Here is a 15,107-nt window from a genome sequence, read left to right as displayed (position 1 = left end):
CAATCTATGGATGCTGCCGTCTTGCCTCGCCTTGCTGCTGGGATGGGGTGTGTAGGGCAATAGGAAAGCAGGCCCGTGTCTGACAATCTTCCCATCACGACATCCTGTGCCCGGAACACCCTTGCCCAATCAGGCGCCGGGCCCTGGCAACAGGCCGCAGCGCCAGCTGTGATGGGACAAACACGGGTGGTTGGGTGGGGTGACAAGGTTTGGTGGTTTCCGGTGCTGGGGTGCCGCGTGGTGTGTGGGGCTGTGAGCAAGAGCTCTATGAGTCACGCAGCCCTCACCCGCCACTGAGCCCGCCATTCGTGCAGCTGTTCCCGTCCTTAGCATCCTGCTTCCCGTATGCCTGCCCCCTTGCTTCCCTTTGCCCCTCGCTTCCTGCCAGTGCACCTGCCCCGGCTCCCCACCGTGCACTCCCCACCATTGCAGCCGGCCCCCCACCATGCACTCCCCACCATTGCAGCCGGCCCCCCACCGTGCACTCCCCACCATTGCAGCCGGCCCCCCAGCTGTGCACTCCCCACCATTGCAGCCGGACCCCCAGCTGTGCACTCCCCACCATTGCAGCCGGACCCCCAGCTGTGTGCGTGTTTTGTGCACGTGCCTCAATGCATCCAGCCCCAGCCGTGCACCTGCTCCCAGCCCTCCATCCACTCCCCATTACAATTCCCCCCAGCAGAGCAGGGAGGGACCGCGCATGCGCGGGAAGTCGGCTAGGGGCGGGAGCAGCGGCAAGGGGCGGGGTTTGCACAGCGGGCGATGCCTTGGCGGGGGAAGGGGGAAGGGAGGAAGGAGGGAGCTGTTAGTCCGGCGCATGCGCAGTGACGGCCAGGCCCTACTCAGAGTTAATTCAGGAGCCTGGAGGAAGGAGGGACAACAGGCTCCGCCCCCTGTCCTGGTCCCGCCCCCTGGCCTGCTGGTGAGACACCCCCCAACCCTCCAGAGCGGGGGTGCAGGGCCTGGGAGTGACCTGCTGTGTCCTTGGTGTGACAAGCCCTTGGTGTGACCTGCCAGGTCCCTGGCATGACCCGCCGTGTCCTTGGCATGACTTGGCGGGGCATTGGTGTGACCTGCCGGGACCTTGGTATGACCCGCTGTGTCCTTGGCATGACTTGGCGGGGCATTGGTGTGACCTGCCGGGACCTTGGTATGACCTGCAGTGTCCTTGGCATGACTTGTGACGGCCTTGGTATGACCTGCAGTGTCCTTGGCATGACTTGGCAGCACATTGGTGTGACCTGCCGGGACCTTGGCATGACTTGGCGGGGCATTGGTGTGACCTGCCGGGACCTTGGCATGACCCGCCGTGTCCTTGGCATGACTTGTGACGGCCTTGGCATGATCTGCCGTGTCTTTGGCATGACTTGGCGGGGCATTAGTGTGACCTGCCATGTCCTTGGCAGGACTTGTGACGGCCTTGGTGTGATCTGTCATGGCCTTGGCATGACTTGTGGGGGCCTTGGTGTGACCTGATGGAGTCCTTGGCATGACTTGTGGAGGCATTGACATGGCGAGGCTTTGGCGTGGCTTGTGGGGGTGTTGGCGTGTCCTGCCATGTCCTTGGCGTGACTTGTGGGGATGTTGGTGTGACGAGGCCTTGGCATGACTTGTGGGGGCATTGGCATAACCTGCCATGTCCTTGGTATGACAAGGCCTTGCTGTGACCTGCCAGGTCTCAGGCATGATTTGTGGGGGCCTTGACATGATGTGGCAGGGCATTGGTGGGACCTGTTGGGACCTTGGAGTGACCTGATAGATCCTTGGCAAGACAGAGCCACTGAGACTTTGGCATGGCCTGTTGAGTCTGGTGTGACCTGCCAGGTCCTTGGCATGACAGAGCCACTGAGACCTTGGCGTGACCTGCTGCAGCCTTGGCATGACCAAGCCACTGGGGCCTTGGTGTAATCTGCTTTGGTGTAATCTGAGAATCCTGGGTGTGACGGAGCCTCACTGGGGCCTTGGCATGACTTGCTGGGGCCTTGGTGTGACTGGACAGGGCTTGGGTGAGGTGCGGCTTTGGTACGACCTGTCAGGACCTAGGTATGGTTGGGCCTTGGTTTGCCATCGCCGTCTGCAGTGGGGGCGGAGCAGGAGCGTCTGGGGCCACGGCGAGATGTGACCGTGTTTTGGCGTGACCTGACGGTGTGTTGCCATGACAGCCGGGGGCAGAGCCTTAGCGTGATGCCCAGGTGAAATGAGCAGCAGTAGCGCCCCCTATGGTTGTGATGGAGCTGCTGGGGCAGTATCATGGGTCCTCCCTTACCCCATGATCCCAGGCTCTGCTGCTGCCCCTTAGCTCCTCCCCCACGCCCTGGCATCCCCCACAGTGGAGTGGGGTGCCCTGATCCCAGCAGGACTCCACCCCAACCTGCCATCTTCTGCATAGGCACCTGGGAGCTCATTAACTTGGCAATAAATTCTTTCCTGTTCACCCAGCCCTCCCACCTGCTCTAACCACTGCGCCCCACATCCCTCCAAGAGCCAAGATAGAACCCAGGAGCCCTGGCTTCTCCTCTCCCCTCCGCTCCATAGCTGAGGGTGGATGGGATAAATAAGGGTGTGTTTGGGATTGGGGTGGAGTGCTGGGGGAAGGTGGGGATGGGAATGGTTGGGACAAGGGGGCAAGGAGAGGTGGGGCTGGTGGAGGGAATAAAAGGGATTTTCCAGTGTGGCTTTCTTGTTTCTCCTAATCTGACGTGTTCCCCCTTTTTCTCCCCCCACAGGGCTCCATCCTCGCCCCCATTGGCTGAGAGATTTCTGCTTCCTGGAGACGGTTGCTAACAACTCGGGCAGTGAGGGGAGGGCGGCGATGCTGGCAGGCGAGGAGAGGCCGGGAGTGATCCCCGTGCCCCCCCGTGCCCGGCAGGGACTGGGTCCCCACCGAGCCCACTGACCACCCCATCACCCGGACTGGCTGCTGGAGAGCGAGGTAAATCCCTGCCCGCAGGGGTGGGAGGCTCTGGGTTAGGAAGGAGATTGTACCCCAGATCTCCCCTGAGCCGTGAACTGCCCCCCAGACTCCCCCCGAGCCTGAACTATCCCCCCAAACTATCCCCCAGACTCCCCCCGAGCCTGAACTATCCCCCCAAACTATCCCCCAGACTCCCCCTGAGCCTGAACTATCCCCCCAGACTCCCCCCGAACCTGAACTGTCCCCCCAAACTATCCCCCAGACTCCCCCAAGCCTGAACTATCCCCCCAAACTATCCCCCAGACTCCTCCCGAGCCTGAACTATCCCCCCAAACTATCCCCCAGACTCCCCCCGAGCCTGAACTATCCCCCCAAACTATCCCCCAGACTCCCCCTGAGCCTGAACTATCCCCCCAGACTCCCCCCGAGCCTGAACTATCCCCCCAGACTCCCCCCGAACCTGAACTGTCCCCCCAAACTATCCCCCAGACTCCCCCCGTGCCTGAACTGTCCCCCCAAACTATCCCGCAGACTCCCCCCGAGCCTGAACTATCCCCCCAAACTATCCCCCAGACTCCCCCCGAGCCTGAACTGTCCCCCCAAACTATCCCCCCAGACTCCCCCGAGCCTGAACTATCCCCCCAAACTATCCCCCAGACTCCCCCCGAACCTGAACTGTCCCCCCAAACAATCCCCTAGACTCCCCCCGAGCCTGAACTATCCCCCCAAACTATCCCCCCAGATTCTCCCCGAGCCTGAACTGTCCCCCCAAACTATCCCCCAGACTCCCCCGAGCCTGAACTATCCCCCCAAACTATCCCCCAGACTCCCCCCGAACCTGAACTGTCCCCCCAAACAATCCCCTAGACTCCCCCCGAGCCTGAACTATCCCCCCAAACTATCCCCCAGACTCCCCCGAGCCTGAACTATCCCCCCAAACTATCCCCCAGACTCCCCCTGAGCCTGAACTATCCCCCCAAACTATCCCCCAGACTCCCCCCGAGCCTGAACTATCCCCCCAAACTATCCCCCAGACTCCCCCCGAGCCTGAACTATCCCCCCAAACTATCCCCCAGACTCACCCCGAGCCTGAACTATCCCCCCAGACTCCCCCCGAACCTGAACTGTCCCCCCAAACTATCCCCCAGACTCCCCCTGAGCCTGAACTATCCCCCCAAACTATCCCCCCAGACTCCCCCCGAACCTGAACTGTCCTCCCAAACTATCCCCCCAGATTCTCCCCGAGCCTGAACTATCCCCCCAAACTATCTCCCCAGACTCCCCCCGAACCTGAACTGTCCTCCCAAACTATCCCCCAGACTCCCCCCGAACCTGAACTGTCCTCCCAAACTATCCCCCCAGATTCTCCCCGAGCCTGAACTATCCCCCCAAACTATCTCCCCAGACTCCCCCCGAGCCTGAACTGTCCTCCCAAACTATCCCCCCAGACTCCCCCTGAGCCTGAGCTGCCCCCAAACTCCCCCCGAGCCTGAACTGTCCCCCAAACTATCCCCCTACACTCACCCCAAGCCTGAACTGCCCTCAAACTTCCCCCGAGCCTGAACTGTCCCCCTAAACTATCCCCCTACACTCACCCTCGAGCTTCCCCTCGAGCCTGAACTGCCCCCAAACTCACCCAGAGCCCTGAACTGCCCCCAAACTCTCCCCAAACCTGAACTATCCCCCCAAACTATCCCCCTAAACTCACCCCAGAGCCCTGAACTGCCCCCAAACTCACCCGGAGCCTGAACTTGCCCCCAAACTCACCCCAAGTCTGAACTGCCCCCAAACTCACCCAGAGCTTTGAACTGCCCCCAAACTCACCCCAAGCCTGAACTATCCTTCCAAACCCTCCAAACCTTCTCCCCAAACTTACTCCAAGCCCTGAACCATCCCCCAAACCTACCCTGGTCCCCAGACCTTCCCCTCCGGTCACTTGGACCCTTCTCCCAATATTTACGCCTGATCCACAAATCTTTCACCTCCCCCGATATTCTGAACCTGCCCCATCCACAGGGCAAGCCACCGGATCCTTTCCCCCAAATAGCTCCCCAACTCCACAGCATAAGAACATAAGAGCGGCCGTACTGGGTCAGACCAAAGGTCCATCTAGCCCAGTATCCTGTCTGCCGACAGTGGCCAGCACCAGGTGCCCCAGAGGGGGTGGACCGAAGACAATCATCAAGCGATTTGTCTCCTGCCATCCATCTCCAGCCTCTGACAAACAGAGGCCAGGGGCACCCTCTCTATCCCCTGGCTAAAAGCCTTTTATGGACCTAATCTAACCTAACCGAACTGTCCCCCCCAATCCCAGTCCAGCCACTAAATCCTGCCCAGCCCCTATATGCCAGCCCCACGTCTTTGCTGCTGCCCCATAGCCCAGGTCCAAGCGCCCTGGACCCTGCAATGCCTCACCTCAGAATCAGTCACATGCCCGGCAATGCGAAGGCCGCCTGCAGCCTCAGGATCTTGCCCCGCTCTTGGTGCCCCCAGTGTCCAGCAGCACCCCCGAACCTCCATCTCCCTCTGGGCCACGTCCGTCAGGGTCCAGTTAATAGCCCCCGCTCTCGCTCTCTCTGCAGTGTTTCTTGGCCACCTGGCGGCAAGAAGGTGAAGATGCCGCTGCATCGATCTGCCTCGAGTACCCGCTCGGAGGGCAGTGACCTCGACCCGGAGGGCATCGGTAACGGCTCTGCCCCAGGGCATTGTGGGAAGGCTATGGGTTGGTGACTCCTGCCTGCCCCTAGGCAGAATGGGAGACACCCCCTTGCCCCTGGGGGCTCTGCTGCTGGGGCCACCTGCTTGGCTCCACTCCATCCCTCTTCTCTCCCTCCATGTTCTGCCCCAACATCCCACTCAAGGCCTTGCCCCCTGCGTGGCAATGCTGAGGGTGCCCTCAGTGTGATCCCTCCACCAGTGCCCATGTGTGGGCCTGCCCCCTATGCTGTGACCCCTGCATGGCCTCACCTTGAACTCTGCCCCCTGGTATCCCCCACGTGGCCTTGCCCCACCCAGTGTCCCCTTCATGGTTCTGTCACAGGTCCCCCCGTGCAGCCGACCCCAGTAACCTCTGCATGTCCCTGCCTCCCTGCTCTGCTCCTTGGTACCCACCGCAGGGCCTCCCCCCCACATGCACTTTTCATGGCCCTACCCCTGGCTTGGCCCCACCCCCAAAGCCTGTTTGGCCCCACTTCCTGTGTTCTGCCTCCTTGCTGCCCCCCGAAGGGCCCGGTCCCCTGCTTTCTGGCTTCTGTGCCCCCCACATGGCCCTATCCCCTTATCTAAACCCCCTAGATGCTCCCTGTCACTGTTGTCCCAGTGCTGCATGGAGCTTCCTGCTCTTGACCCCTCCGTTCTGGTGCCCCCCTGATTTCTGTCTCTGCCCCACATCTCTGTCCATCCCTGCCCCACGCCCTCAGTCCCCAAGAGCTGGCTGTAACAGAACCTCTGCCCTCCCAGCACTGCCCCGAGAGCAATCCCAGCAGCCAGAGGCCGTGGGATATCACCTGGGAGGGGGCAGCAGGACTGGCAGACAGAGTCCTCATCCTGCCGAGGGGGTGGGCAGCACCCACTTAGCCAGATCACTGCTCTTATCAGACTCCACCTTAACCCTGGGGATGAGAGCAGAACCTGGCCCAGCTCCCATTGCAAACAGGGGTGACTCCGGATTGACCCCAGCCGGCTGAGATCAGAACCCCAGCCCTGCACTCTGCCTATAGCCCCTCCCCCAGGCATCCCCTCCCCTGCAGCTCTGCCCCAGCCCCGCGGGTCCCATGTATGACACTAGCACTTCATCTCAAATTGCTTGACATGAGGAGGTGGGACGCTGGTATGAAAAGGGGTGTTGGCGTGATGGGGTGGGGCATTGTCACGACAGGCGAGGCCATGGCGGGGCAGACCTCCATGAGAGATGATGCAGCCATTGTGGGACAGGTAGATCTAAGTGTGACGTCACGGGGCCTTGGTGGGATGGGGCAGACGTTGGCGTGACATCACGGGGCCTTGGTGGGACAGGGCAGACCTCAGCGTGACGTCACGGGGCCTTGGTGGGACGGGGCAGATGTTGGCGTGACGTCACGGGGCCTTGGTGGGACGGGGCAGACGTTGGCGTGACATCACGGGGCCTTGGTGGGACAGGGCAGACCTCAGCGTGACGTCACGGGGCCTTGGTGGGACGGGGCAGATGTTGGCGTGACGTCACGGGGCCTTGGTGGGACGGGGCAGATGTTGGCGTGACGTCACGGGGCCTTGGTGGGACGGGGCAGATGTTGGCGTGACGTCACGTGGCCTTGGTGGGACGGAGCAGATGTTGGCGTGACATCATGGGGCCTTGGTGGGACGGGGCAGACGTTGGCGTGACGTCACGGGGCCTTGGTGGGACGGGGCAGATGTTGGCGTGACGTCACGGGGCCTTGGTGGGACGGGGCAGATGTTGGCGTGACGTCACGGGGCCGTGGTGGGACGGGGCAGACCTCGGCGTGACGTCACGGGGCCTTGGTGGGACGGGGCAGATGTTGGCGTGACGTCACGGGGCCTTGGTGGGACGGGGCAGATGTTGGCGTGACGTCACGGGGCCTTAGTGGGCGAGGGCAGGAAACTTGGTATCAAATGTGAAAGGCCTCAGACTCTGCCTTCTGTAACATTCCCTTTCCTTCCCATCTCTGCCCCCCCTCCCGTCTGGCCCCCCAGCTGAGAGCGAGCTGGCAAAGCTGCAGCGCCAGTTCCGCCTGCTAGAGGGCGACCGTCATGCCTACGCCCTGCAGTCCCAGGGGACCATCCGCAAGCAGCTGTAGGTGCCCCGGGCCGGGGAACCTCGAAATGACCCCTGGGGTGGGGCTCACTGGGCTGAAGGGGGAGCCCTGGGAATGTGGGATCGGGGTCCCCAGACTGGGAGGCAGGATTCACACACAAATTGACACACAGCAAGTGACCCCTCCCCCCCCGGGGCAGTGACAGGCTGACCCGCGCCCCTCTGCCCCTGCTGTGTTAGTGACATAACACTCGACCCCTAGCAACCAGCCAGTGGGTCCCTGCGCTTGGCCTCCCCATCTCTTGCCCACACACCCTCCAAGAGACACTGACATCAGCCCACCCGGGGTCACTCTGGCAAGCTCACACTTGCCAGATCACACTTGCACGCCCGGTCGCCCGCATGCCCTCACTAGCTCCGACACACACTCGTCTGTCTAGAGATCCCATGCCAGAGCCCCCTGGCTCCACAGTGCACAGAGCCCCCTAGAGCTGACACCTGCCAGGTCACCATTGATCACGCCCCCTAGCGCTCGTGCCAGATCGCACACCAGGTCTCTATGACACACACCAGGTCAGGCCAGGTCACACACAGATCCCACATACCCCATCTCACACTGGATCCTGCACACTGACCCCCCAGCTCTCTCCCTTACACACACACACTCGCACATCATCACCCAGAGCACTGTGCACCCTCACGTGCTAGATCACACGCACCCGCCCACGAGTTCTCTCCATCCCCGTCCCTGCTTCCCCCAATGCTCCACGCCCTCCAGTAGCTCCAGCCCCTGCCCTTCCGGCCTGCCGGGCCCCAGCGCACCCTGCCTGCCTCCCACCCCACTCCATGGGTCCCCACCGCTGCCACCATCCCCCTGCCCGGCGCCTCTCCCTGCCGCCCATCGCCACTGGCCAGCGCGGTCTCTCTGCCAGGGCCGACCTGCAGCGGCTGGAGAAGGAGCGGGAGGGGCTGCTGTGGAAATTACGAGTGGCCCAGGGCCGTGCCAACCGGCAGCGGGAGCAGGAGCAGGCTGGCAGCCTGCGGGCCCTGCTGCAGCACCAGGACCAGGTGGAGGAGCAGGCTGCCGCGGAGAGAAGGACGGTCGCCCAATTAGACCAGGAGGTTAGTGGGGCGCGGGGGGGGACGCCAGGCGTCTGGGTTCTTTCCTGGCGGGAGGATGGGGGTGGAGTTGCAGGGACCATACTGTGTCCCTGGCGGCTCCCCTCTTCTGTTCCTGCGGAGTGGACGGGACAGAGGGGAAGGGCCTCCTCTATCCCACAATGCTGTGGGGCGACTTGCCCACGAGCCCTTGAAAGGTGCTATGGCGTGTCCCAGCATGCTCTCGGGTAGAGCCTGGGGGATCAGGCTAAGAGGCCCCCCCTTCCTCCGGCTGGCCCTGGTGCCCCCTTCGTCGAACCACTGCCAAGGGCCCTGCTGGGCATTACCCAGAAGCCCTTGGGGTGCCCTGGTGCGCCCCAGGCCCTGTGGCGGGGGCGGCTCAGGCTGGGATTCCCCCGGCAGATCCGGAGCTGGGAGAAGCGGCTGGCGGACGTGGCGAAGCAGGCGGGCAGCGTGGGACTCAGCCAGTGGCACAGAGCCCAGGGCCAGCGGCGGATGCGCACCCTGGAGAACCAGCTGGACAAGGTGTGTGTAGGGGGGCAGGGATCTCACTGCTGGAGGGGGGCCTACTGGTTGGGGGGGGGGAGCTGGCTCTGGGAGGGGAGTGGGGTCTAGTGGGGAGAGCAGAGGGCTGGCTGCCAGGGCGCCTGGGTCCTTCCGTGGTGTCGTGGGAGTGTCATGGCTGGCCCTGGGGGGGGGAGGGGGCTGCGTCCCAGGTTGCATGGCTCCGCTAGGTGCTTGGCCCTCACATGCGCTAACGCCAGCTCCCCCTTCTCGCCTCCCCTCCCCTCCCCTCCCCACACGGCAGGCCTCAGCCAGGTTCAGCTCCCAGCTGACCCTGAACGCTAGCCTGCGTGAGGAACTGGAGACGCTGCGCATCGAACGCGGGCGCTTTGAACACCTCTACCGCCGGCTGGAGAGGGTGAGCGTGCTGCCGGGGACCAGGGGTGCAAAAGGGGTGGGGGGCTGGGAGCTAGGGCGCCCAGGTTCTCTTTCAGGTTTGGGGGTAGGGTCTAGCAGTTAGAGCTGGTGGTGGTGGTTGGAGCCCAGCTTGGGAAACTGAGGCACTGATGGCTGCCACTGGGAGGAGGGCACAGAATTTGCCCCACACCACCAGGAGGGCTCTGATTGGTGCCTGGGGGACCCTCCCCCCCCCCCCCATTATGTACATAAAATGGAGGGCTGTGGTTGGCTGACTAGCGCCCAGAAGTAGGCCTGAAATGGAGGGATCTAATTGGTCAACAAGGATCATGTTAAGAAATTGGTATGGAATGGTGGGATCTGATTGGCCAGTGAGAGTCCTGCTCTGGCATGGGGGCAGAACAGAGGGCTCTGATTGGCTCACAGAGATCCCGCTGTGACAGAGGGATGAAATGGAGGGATCTGATTGGCTGGCAGAAGCCCATGACCTTCTCCCCTTGAATCCCAGGAGCTGCAGGAGACACGGAAAGCGATTGGAGCCGTGATCGACTCCTCCTCCTCGGCCTACGATGCTAGGTAGGGGCCGTGGTGCCCTGCTGGCCACACAGTGCCCCCTGCTGGCCACACAGTGCCCCCTGCTGGCTCCACAGTGCCAGGGAGACACGCAGTGCCCCCTGCAATGCCCGTGGTGCCAGGGAGACCCATAGCATGCCCTGCTGGCCCCACATCGCCTCCTGCTGGACCCATGGAGCGCTATGGAATCCCCTGCTGGTCCCACAACCCACCCCCACCGCCCCGCTGCCCTGTGCACTCAGGATCTGCCATCCTATCCATGCACATCTCACAATCCATGTCATGAGCCTGTCTGATCTCACCCCAGGGCCTTGCCCCCGTCCAGCAGCAGCCAAGGACTAGATGGAGGGTGGAGACCCTGCAGCCTCCTCCATGGGGCCTCTGGAAGGGCAGGGCCACAGTCTTGATATGGGAGGGAGCCAGGAGGCTTGGGTTCTCTCCCTGGCTTTGGGAGGGGAGCGGGGTCTAGTGGTTAGAGCGGGGGAACGGGTTGGGAGCCAGGACTCCTGGCTTGTGTCTAGGGCTTTGCAGGCGCTGTGTGACTGTGGGCAGGGAACCCCCTTCTATTGCTCCCCATCTCCTCCCGCAGGGACGAGGCCCAGACCAAGCTGGGGCAGCTGCGAGAGAAGGCAGAGAAGGACATGGCCCAGCACGGGATCGAGATGAAGGAGCTGCAGCGGGTCCTAGATCACGACCGGTGCTTGCGCAACTTCCTGGCCATCAAGATGCAGGAGCGGACGTTAACCCAGGAGGCACTGGAGGCCAAGCGCAAGAGAGGTACTGCCCAGGGATGGGAGTGGGGTCCAGTGCTTAGAGCAGAGGGCTGTGAGGCAGGACTCCTGGATTCTGTCATGGCACTGGGAGGGGAGAGGTGTCTAGTGGTTAGAGCAGAGTGGGAGGGGGGAGCCAGGACTCCTGGGTTCTAACCTGGCACAGGGAGGGGAGAGGTGTCTAGTGGTTAGAGCCGGGGGGGGTGGAGCTAGGACTCCTGGGTTCTAGTCTGGCACAGGGAGGGGAGAGGTGTCTAGTGGTTAGAGCCGGGGGGGTGGAGCTAGGACTCCTGGGTTCTAGTCTGGCACAGGGAGGGGAGTGGGGCCTAGTGTTTGGAGCTGGGCTGAGGGGCTCTGACTGTGCTCGGCTTGCTCCCCATTCAGAGCAAGAGGAGGCCGAGGGGAAGCACCGGGACCCCAGGGAGGAGCTGCTGGAATCCTACGAAGCCGCCTTCAAGCAGGTCCGAGAGCTGACAGGGGAGATGGACGTGGATGTGCTGGTGGAGAAGTTCATTGCAGGTGACGGGCAGCAGGGGGCACTGCAGACGCACGGGGCTGGGGCTGGCTCTGGTTGGTGGGGAGGGGGATTTGTGGGGTTTCTCTGGTGGGGGCAAGGGGCTGCCAGAGGATGGGGGGGGGGCTCTTTTCAGTCAGGGGCTCTGACACCCTCCTCCCCCACCCAGTTGAGGAGCAGAATTTCGCCCAATTCAACTATGTCAACGAGCAGAATAATGAGCTGGAGCGACTGGGGGAGCGGATCGCCCAGGTGAGGGGGGGGTGCCCCGTCAACGGCCCTGCCCCCCTCCACTCCCTAGAGTGCTGCTTGCCACAGACAGCCCTGCCCCCCATCCCCTATTGCCCGTCAGAGTCCTGCCTCCCTCACAAGCCCTGAACCCTCCCCGTTCCCCCCCCAGGGCACCTCTGCCTCCTAGACAGCCCTGCACCCCTCTGCCCTCCATGGCCCTGCCCCCACAGGCAGCCCCCCCTGCGGCCCTGTCGAGAGCCCTGCTCTGCCTGCCCTCCCTGCACCCTCCTGCTCCCTCCCAGGTGCGCCGGGAGATCCAGGCGGCACGGGCCGGGGAGGAGCGGGAGCAGCAGGAGCACCAGGCACAGTCCAGGGCGCTGGAGATGCAGCAGGCAGCGGCCAGCCAGGAGGCCCAGCAGCTGCTGAGCAAAGAGAAGGCCAACAGGAAAACCCTGGAACAGCTCAAAGAGGGTACGGAGCCAGGGGCGTTCGGGCTGCACCAGGGACCCCCCTCACCTCCCCAAGTTGGAACTCAGGAATCCTGGTTCCCAGACCCACCAAATCCTCCTCCCTGAGCCGGAGAGAGAACCCAGGTGTCCTGGCTCCCAGCCCCTGCTGCTCTAACCACTAGACCCCTCTCCCCTCCCTGAGCTGTGGGTGGAACCCAGGAGTTCGGGCTCTGTCCCCCCAGGGATCGGGGTGCTGTTCAGGAAGCTGGACTGTAAGTGCTCCGCGCTGGACGAGGCGCTGGGGGGCTCAGCCGAGGTGCGAGACGGGAACATCTCTGTATTCCTGGCTGTGCTGGAGCAGCGGGCCCACGACCTGCTGACCATGCGCTCCTACCTGGCCTCCAAGGTACGGGCAGCTGCAGCTGGGACTGGATGGAGCCGGGGGCATCTGTGCCTGCAGGAATTTTTGGGGATGGACCAGGGCAGGGAGGGGCATTGGCGGATGGGGTGGGAGGATGAGGAAACCAGGGGTGGGGGATCTGTGCTGGGGCAGGGGAGGGTTCCTGCGGGTGGGATGGGGTGGAGAGGGCAGGTCTGTGTCAGGTGGGAGGAATGGGGGTGTCTGATGGGAGGAATCGTCCCCAGTGAGGGATGATCAGGGAGTGGGATGGGATGGGATGGGGAGGGATGTGGAGGGGGCAGGAAATGTGTCCCCAAGCTTCTGGACCATCCCCCCAACCTTCTCCCTCTGCCCCCAGAATTATGACCTGCCCTACGACCCCGAAGAGACGGCTCGGCTGCTCCTGGGGCAGATGGTGGGTTTTGCCCCCATAGAATACCCCCTGCGGCCCCCCACTGCTGGGTAAGCACTGTGCCCCCAAGGCCCCACAGCTGTGGGTCTGCCCCAGCACACCTGCTCTAGAGGGACCAGATCCAGGAGAGGCGAGGGGTGGAGTAGGGGGGCGGGGTTCTCGCCCTAGCCATGGGAAGGTGGTTAGAGCGGGGGTGGGGGTCTGGAAGCCAGGACTCCTGGGTTCCATCTCTCGCTGGAGGGGTGGGGGGTTGCTCACACATTCTTAGTGTCCTCCTGGTCTTGCTCCCCTCCAGGGAGGAATATGACGGTGTGAGTGAGGATGAGGAGCGACCTCTCACAGACAGTGAACTGAGAAACCGCATCCTCCGGGAGGTGAGTGATGTCTAGTGGTTAGAGCGGGGGGGAGGGGGCTGGGAGCCAGGCCTCTTGGGTTCCCTCCCCAGTTCTCCCTGAAACACCCTGTCTCATTTGCCTCCCTCCAGGTGCTGAGCAAGGAGATGTCGTCCCTCAAGAAGACCCAGTACACTGAGCTCGGGGGGCTGCGGGCGACTGGTGGGGCCCAGCAGCCCGTAGAGGCCTGAGGCGGGGGTCGGAGCTGGGTCTCCTGTGGCAAATAGCACCCAGGGCAGACTCCTGTAGTGTGTGCTGCTTTCCCTTACCCCAGGATCCCCTCTTTCTCCCGCCATCCCGGCCCCACATGGGCTGGATTCCTCCTTCGCCTTCCTCCAGCTCAGCACCCCCACTGTCCTCTCTGCCTTCCGGGCCTGCCTGTGTCCTTAGATCGGGGGAACCATGGGGGAACCCCAGTAGTCCTGCCTCCCATACCAGATGAAGCTTTGCTGAAGTGGCCGGTTCCTTTGGCTTGACAGCATGGCTGTGGGAGGAGGCTGAGCCCTGCTCCCCTCCCCCGCTTTCCCGCTGTCCCCCCCAAGCCACATCCCCACTCTGGGAATCTGGTCTGATCTTCAGGTCCCTCCTGCCAATCAATCATGGATAGAAGCTTGTTAATTTGTTAATTTCATGCCCTGAAATTGATGCAGATGCGCGATAACCCCCCCTCCACTGCGCCCACCACAGCCAGAGGGTCCCCAAGGAGCATGCCTAGATGTGAAGCGAGGGTCCCCCTCCTTCTGGCCAGATGGAAATTTCTCCCAGGGCAGACCCCAACCTTCTCCCCCGGTTGGAGGGTGCTGGGTGGGAGCCAGTAGTGGGATTGTATCGTGGCTCCGGGGCCAGTCGGTAATAAACTCCACAAGGCTTCATTGTGTGAAACAGCGCTGCCCCCTGCTGGGCATGTGTGTGAGCTCCCACTCCCTGCGATGCGGCCCCTCTGGGGTGGGGCACGGGGACTGGGTATACAGGGACCCTTCTAGCTCGGAGACACGGCTCCTCTGGGGTGGGGGACAGGGATTGGATATACCGGGGACCCCTCATCTGGCTCTGGGAGTGGAGGGTCAGTTACCTGGGGTGCCCTGGCTTGATGTCCCCCAGCCCTGCACTGGGGGCCAGAATAGAGCACCCCCTCGTGCCGAGCCCCCACCCCACTCTGCTGTCCTGTCTGCCAGAGCCCCTCCGGGAACCCAGAGTCCTGGCTGGCTGACCCCAGATGGGACCTTGCAGTGCCAGCTCTGGCCACAAGGCAGCAGCGCTGCCCTGGCAATGGGGCAGGACCTGACAAGGGGAGAGACCCCCATGTCTCCCTATTCCCGGCTCCCCACAGGGGAGATGTCCCCTCCCTCTTTCCTCACCTTCTTCCCAGAGGGGAAGTTTGTCCAGGCTGGGGGGGGAGAATAAACTTTCTGTTCCCTGCTGCCAGCAAGGGAAGGGGGAGCAGAGCCAGCATGGGGGGGGGGGCTGCCAGTTGGGGGGCGTGGGAAATTTTCAGGGCGGGAGGGAGTCTTCCTGGTTTGCAGCTGTAAAGGTCAACCCAGAACTCTTCAGCCCCAGGCAACTCCTGCTCTAACCCCCTCCCTGAGCCAGCTAAAGAATCCCAGAGTCCTATCTAACCACTAGACATCACTCTCCTCCCAGAGCCAAACAGAGAACCCTGGC

General features: G+C 63.0%; 1 protein-coding gene across 1 annotated transcript; it reads left to right on the top strand.

Moving 5' to 3' along the window:
• Positions 1-794: 794 nt before the first annotated feature.
• On the top strand, positions 795-14,334 carry ODAD1 (outer dynein arm docking complex subunit 1). The gene is made up of 16 exons (XM_075915241.2): positions 795-922; positions 2,727-2,932; positions 5,497-5,597; positions 7,604-7,703; positions 8,597-8,786; positions 9,186-9,308; positions 9,592-9,705; positions 10,213-10,280; positions 10,867-11,054; positions 11,432-11,566; positions 11,731-11,813; positions 12,095-12,263; positions 12,484-12,647; positions 13,000-13,103; positions 13,349-13,427; positions 13,538-14,334. The coding sequence occupies exons 3-16, from the start codon at positions 5,531-5,533 to the stop codon at positions 13,634-13,636; spliced, it is 1,683 nt and encodes a 560-aa protein (XP_075771356.1). The 5' UTR covers positions 795-922; positions 2,727-2,932; positions 5,497-5,530; the 3' UTR covers positions 13,637-14,334.
• The last annotated feature ends 773 nt before the right edge of the window (positions 14,335-15,107 follow it).

Source organism: Pelodiscus sinensis, chromosome 18 (assembly GCF_052426305.1).
Source record: "Pelodiscus sinensis isolate ZL-2025 chromosome 18, ASM5242630v1, whole genome shotgun sequence".
In the NCBI taxonomy this organism is placed as follows: domain Eukaryota; kingdom Metazoa; phylum Chordata; order Testudines; family Trionychidae; genus Pelodiscus; species Pelodiscus sinensis.
Note: the sequence above shows the minus strand (reverse complement) of the source record. Positions and strands in the feature narration are given on the sequence as shown.